This window comes from Muntiacus reevesi, chromosome 9 (genome assembly GCF_963930625.1).
Source record: "Muntiacus reevesi chromosome 9, mMunRee1.1, whole genome shotgun sequence".
Taxonomy (NCBI): Eukaryota; Metazoa; Chordata; class Mammalia; order Artiodactyla; family Cervidae; genus Muntiacus; species Muntiacus reevesi.
The window spans coordinates 41,528,290-41,535,066 of record NC_089257.1 but is presented as its reverse complement, the minus strand read 5'-3'; the positions used below and the strand labels follow the sequence as shown (position 1 = coordinate 41,535,066).

Genomic DNA, 6,777 nt, shown 5'->3' with positions numbered 1-6,777 from the left:
GACTAACAACATCCTATGTACTCCTTTCAAAGACATGGTTTGGTTGCCATCTCTAGTCTCCAAGAGGCTCCTGCAACTCTTGCCAACTGTAACAGGGCCCTTCTAAGCAGCACCTAGCTGCCGACAGCTTCCTCAGAAACCCATGAGCAGCTTTTCCTGGCACCCTCTAGAAGATGGATATCTGGCAGGTTCCACTGGATCAGCATCACAGGAACATTTCTGTCTTTCAGTGATCCAAGTCTGTGCCTTCTCTAATGACATCTGAATTTCAGATCAGAAAGAGGAGGCTCCCCTCTTGGGTACTCTATTTCAGTCCTTCCTAGGAGTAGTGGCAGTCTTACATCTGCTGTTTCTACATCCTTTAGAATTCTCCTCCTTTCTTACTAGCTTGTCCCTCATTAGTTCAATTCCCAGTTAAAGTGAATAATTATTTAAATTAAACTTTCCCTGTCAAACACTGTGTGGTTTTTCGCTTTCTATCAGGCTCAGAAAGATACATAGACAAAGCTGCACTGTGAGGAGATAGAATTTGGTATGAGTGTGCATCTTTAATGGCTATTTGGAATATTTACAAAATGGTGTTAAATTATATTAGTAGTTGAATTTAAGTTACTACCACTTGATATTTGCAATGAATTAAATCCTTCAAACTTGCAAATTTGTCCTGTTTAAGTATCACCTCACTCTGTGTTTATTCAAGTGACTGTGGTTAGAACAGCATTATATTCTCTTTCCAAATTGATTTCTAGAGTATTTAAGATTTTGTAATGAAATGGTCAGTATATTTTTTTGCTTATTGTCTGTATTATTAACTCATATTTATTATGTTATTGCATTCCTTGATCAAAAATTGAAAAATACAAAAAAAACATGAATCCATGAATCACTTTTAGAATTAGCCTGCTTTTCCAGATTTAAATACACATTTTCCTGGAAACTCACGGATAATTTTCATCATCAGTTCAGTTCAGTCACTTAGTTGTGTCTGACCCTGGCCTGCAGCACGACAGGTTTCCCTGTCCATTACCAGCTTCTGGAGCCTGCTCAAACTCATGTTCATTGAGTCGGTGATGCCATCCAACCATCTCATCCTCTGTCGTCCCGTTATCCTCCTGCCTTCAATTTTTCCCAGCATCAGGGTCTTTTCCAATGAGTCAGTTCTTTGCATTAGGTGGCCAAAGTACTGGAGTTTCAGCTTCAGCATCAGTCCTTCCAGTGAATATTCAGGACTGATTTCCTTTAGGATGGACTGGTTGGATCTCTTTGCAGAGCAAGGACTCTTAAGAGTCTTCTCCAACACCACAGTTTAAAAGTATCAATTCTTCTGCACTCAGCTTTCTTTATAGTCTAACTCTCACATCCATACATGATTCCTGGAAAAACCATAGCTTTGACTAGATGGACCTTTGTCGGCAAACTAATGTCTCTGCTTTTTAATATACTGTCTAGGTTGGTCATAGCTCTTCTTCCAAAGAGCAGGCATCTTTTAATTTCATGGCTGCAGTCACCATCTGTAGTGCCTTTGGAGCCCAAAAAGATAAAGTCTGTCACTGTTTCCACTGTTTCCCCATCTATTTGCCATGAAGTGGTGGGACCGGATACCATGATCTTAGTTTTCTGAATGTTGAGTTTTAAGCAAACTTTTAAGCAAAAAATGTGATTTTTGTCATATGTAGCACAAAGTATTGCAACATTGAAAACATTTATAAAACCCAGTAATAGCTTCCTTGAGCTGATTTGGGATAGATAGTTATACTGAAGGATTTGGTTATCATTAAAATGGATATAAGGCTATACATTTGGTATTTCTTCATTAATGTTTGCTATGTAACTGAATAATCTTTGATAAACATCAGTTAAAGACAAAGACTAAGAATTATGTCATGGAAAATGATGGAATAAGGAACTCAAAGGATCAAGATACTCTACTATGAACTTTCAAAAACTGACAGAATAAACATTTTTAGAATGTCAGGATCTAATCCAAATATGACAACCACCAGGGACCTGCTTAATGAAGAGGGGGGAAAAGCAGCTGAATTTTGGAAGAAAGTTTTATGGCATTTTTGGTCATTCACCTACCATCTTCCGTTTCACAGTTCAGCAATAGCTGTGGGAATGGGGCCCGAATTTCTGGTGCACCTTGCAAGTGCCAAGAGATAATATGAATGCTTCTAAAAACACTGAAATTGTGCATTTTGACCTATATGTTGGTTCACTAAAAAACCAGCACAGAGCATCACTTTTGTTCCCAACCACTTAGACTAGAGTAGCTTTGTGGGAGGAAGGGGGGCTTATCAAAAAGATTTAAAGACAAACCCTGCCTTATGTCCACCTAGCGTAAAGGACAGGAGTTAAGACAAACAGCAGACAGTTCCAACACCCCACAAGGATATGAAGGAAAATGCTTCTTGGGATTATATGGGCAGGCTCACAAGGACCACTGTATCATGGAATGTGTTAGGTAACACAGGTTCAGGACTGGATACTCATTCTGTGTGGCTGGACTTAGACTATCAAAGCTGAATAAAGACATAACAAGAATAAAATTTCAGATCAATATCCTTAATGAATTTAGATGCAAAATTTCTCAGCAAAATACTAGCTTACTGAATCCAGTAGCATGATAAAAGATACACCATGATCAAGTGGGATATATTTCAGGAATACAAGTGTGGCTCAACAACAACAAAAATCAGTATGAAATACCACATTAATAGAACAAAAGAAGCAAGCAAACAAAGAAAAAACACACAAAAACAAAAACACATGGCCATCTTAGCTTGTGCAGAAAAACATTTAACAAAGTCTAACATCCTCTCGTGATCAAAGTGCTCAGCAAGCTAGAAGTAGAGGGAAATTTCTATGGCTAACTTTATGCACAATGGTAAAACACTGAAAAATTTTCCCCTAAGATAAGGAAACGTGAAAAGGCACTCACCATCACTAATCATTAGTGAAATGCAAATCAAAACCATAATTATCATTATCTCACATCTGTTAAAAGAGCTATTATCAAAAAGTCTAAAGATTACAAGTGTTGGTGAGGATGTGGAGAAAAGGGAACCCTTGCTTACTGTTGGTGAGATTGTAAGTTGGTATTGCCATTATTAAATACAGTATGGTGGTATTTTAAAAAAATTAAAAATAGAGCTACCATATGATTCAGCAGTCCTTCTTCTGGGTACATATCCCAAGGAAATAATATCTATATCTCATGGAGCTATCTGCACTCCCATGTTTATTGTGTCATTATTCATAGTAACCAGGATATGGAAGTAACCTAAGTGTCTATTGAAAGATAAATGTGTATATAAAAAATATGATACATAACTATGTATTATGCCTTAAAAAAAGAAGTAAATCCTGCCATTTATTACAACATGAATGAAGCTGGAGTACTTTACTCTAAGTGAAATAAGCCAGATACAGAAAGACAAATATTATAAGACCTCATTTATATATTGAATGTTTAAAAAAAAATCAAACCCATAGACTCATAGTAACAGAGAAAAGAATGATGGTTACCAGAGGCTGTACCATAGGGGGAAAAGGGAGCTTTTGATCAAAGGGTATAAACTTTCAGTTGTAAGATGAATATATTCGAGAAACCTAATGCACAACATGGTAAACTATAGTTAATATTAATGTGCTGTACACTTGATTGCTAATAAGGTAGATCTTCAGTGTTCTCCCCTCACACATAGACAGTAACTGTATGAGAAGATGGATATGATACTTTTCTTGTGGTGATATTTTCAGTGTGTGTATGTATGTGTATGATTTTTAAATTGCACGTGTTGTGTATTTAGCATCTATTCTATATATACACTTTTTTTTCAAAAATAATTAAGGAAAATTCTAAACATTCAGTTGTTTTACAGATGTAAAATTTCATATCTTTACAGATACTCAGGTTTTGTATGTTTTGCTTTACAATTTTTGTAATTTATATCTTTCAAGAATTGGGCTTATTCTGTTTACATAGTCAAATTCATTGGTATTCATTTATTCTCAATATTTCATTATTAATATTTTAATGTATATAACATGTAGAAATAAGACTTTGTTCTTTCCTTGTGTTAGTGATTTATATTCTCTCTCTGGTTTTTTTTCCTGTAATTTGCTTCATGTTTTATTAATGCATTTTCTGTCATAATCATTTCCATCTTTCAACTTATTTATGTTTAATTTGTTCTTGTTTTTCTCACTTTTCAATAACTATATAATGCACATTCGTTTCAGAATATACAAAACAGACCTTAAACTGGGCCATAATTCAAGTCTTAACACATTTCACATGTTTAATATTGTAAAGAGCATATTCTCTGAATACAATATATTTAATTGACTTAATTAAGAATATTATTCAAGGTTTTAAATATTTGGAAATCATGCAGCTCATATCTTCACATGCTAACAAGATTATGCTCAAAATTCTTCAAGCTAGATTTCAGCAGTGAACCAAGAACTTCTGGATGTACAAACTGGACTTAGAAAAGGCAGAGGAGCCAGATATCAAATTGCCAGCATCCATCATTTCATACAAAAATCAAGGCAATTCAAACAAAAAGAAAAATCTACTTCTGCTTCACTGACTACATTAAAAACTTTGGGTGGATAATAACAAGCTGTGGAAAATTCTTAAAGAGATGGGAATACCAGACCACCTTACCTGCCTCCCGAGAAACTTGTATACAGAACAAGAGGCAACAGAACCTTGTATGGAACAACAGGCTGATTCAAAATCGGGAAAGGAGTATGTCAAGGCTGTACATTGTCACTGTATATTATATATTGTACATCATGAGAAATGGCAGGCTGGATGACTCACAAAACAAAATCAAGATTGCCAGGAGAGCTATAAGTAACCTCAGACATGCAGATGATACCACTTAAATGGCAGGAAGGGAAGAGGAACTAAAGAGACTCTTGAAGGTGAAAGAGAAGAGTGAAAAAACTGGTTTAAAACTCAACATGCCAAAAACTAAAATCATGGTATCCAGTCCCATCACTTCATGGCAAATAGATAGGGAAAGAGTGGAAACAGTGGCAGATTTTATTTTCTTGGACTCCAAAATCACTGTGAATGGTCACAAAATTGAAAGATGCTTGCTCCTTGGAAGAAAAGCTATGACGAACCTAGACAGCTATTAAAAAGTAGAGATATCACTTTGCTGACAAAGGTCCAAGTAGTCCAAGCTATTGTTTTTCTAGTATTCATGTACAAATGTGAGAGTTGGACCATAAAGAAGGCTGAGAACTACAGAATTGATGCTTTTCGGCTGTGGTGCTGGAGAAGACTCTTGAGAGTCCCTTGAACAGCAGGGAGATCAAACCAGTCAATCTTAAAGGAAATCAGCTCTGAATATTCTTTGGAGGACTGGTGCCAAAGCAGAAGCTCCAGTACTTTGGCCACCTGGTGGGAAGAGCTGAAACATTGGAAAAGACCCTGATGCTGGGAAAGATTGAAGGCAGGAGAAGAAGGGGATGACAGAGGATGAAATGGCTGGATGATATTCCAGTACCAAAAGTTTGAAAACTAAAATCAAAGAATGATCTCTTATGAAGATCTAAAATAACTACAAATTAAAAACAAGGAAAGGAACAGGAAAGATTATATTAGAAGTGAAATATATTAGAGAGAGATAATATCAGTGTTAACCTGAACACTTTTCATATCAACTTAGCTGTTGTCTTGGAAATAAATGCTTTGACGACAGAGCATGATGCTGTAAAACCCCAACAGTTAGCAAGCAGAGTCTGAACTCTTTCCCTTTATAGGAAATAAAAATATTCTCTGCATGTTCAGAGACATTTGATAGATCACTGCTGGGATCCATGATTCAGAAGAAAAATCTGTGCCACACGCTTCCGAATTACCTTATTTTTTACCCCATAGACAATAGGGTTCAGTGCAGGTGGTACAAGAAGGTAGATGGTAGACAGAAGAATATGAGTAGAAGGGACAACGTGTCCAAAACGATGGCTGAAGAAGGAGAAGAAGGCAAGAATATAAAACTCAAGGAAAACAAAAATGTGAGCTGTGCAAGTGTTGAATGCTTTGAGCCGTGCCTCCTTTTGATGTAGACGTAAAACAGCCTGGAAAATAAGGATATAGGAAGTGAGGATAAAAATCATATCAAATCCCAGAATTGTAAAACCTACAAAAAGACCACATGTTTTATTGACATGGATGTCTTCTGCAGCCAGCTTGACTACAGCCATGTGCTCACAGTAAGAGTGAGCAATTATAGTGGAATGGAAAAGGTGCAATCTTTTGATTAGAATGGGTAAGAGACCCACCAACACTGTAGCTCGAATTGCCACTATCACCATCATGCGACCCAGAATTGAAGGTGTGAGGATGGATGTGTGCCTCAGAGGATCACAGATAGCAATATAGCGGTCAAACGCCATGGCCAACAGAATGCCAGACTCCATGCACTGCAAGGCATGAATGAAGAACAGCTGGGCTAAGCAGGTGTCAAAGGCCATGGAGTAAGACCTGAACCAGAAGATAGCCAACATCTTGGGAGCAATGGCTGCACAGAGTCCTATGTCAGTGGCTGCCAACACTGCCAGGAAGATGTACATGGGCTGGTGTAGGCTGCGTTCCATAGGGATGATGATCAGTAAAATGATGTTTCCCAAAAGAGCCACCAGGCACACAGCAAAAAAAGGAAACCCAATCCAAAACTGCATATGTTGTAGTCCGGGAATTCCAATCAAGATTACAGTTCTGGGGTTCAAATATGACATGTTAATGGATGCCAT

General features: G+C 37.1%; 1 protein-coding gene across 1 annotated transcript; it reads right to left on the bottom strand.

Annotated features, from left to right (window-relative positions):
* Positions 1-5,826: 5,826 nt before the first annotated feature.
* Positions 5,827-6,777, bottom strand: LOC136174976 (olfactory receptor 52A1-like). Its single transcript, XM_065945270.1, has one exon. It carries the CDS (start codon positions 6,775-6,777, stop codon positions 5,827-5,829), a length of 951 nt encoding a protein of 316 aa, XP_065801342.1.

Bases quoted from the DNA above. Each gene is read 5' to 3' on its own strand.
- LOC136174976 (XM_065945270.1), bottom strand. From the start codon at position 6,777: ATGGCATCCATTAACATGTCATATTTGAACCCCAGAACTGTAATCTTG.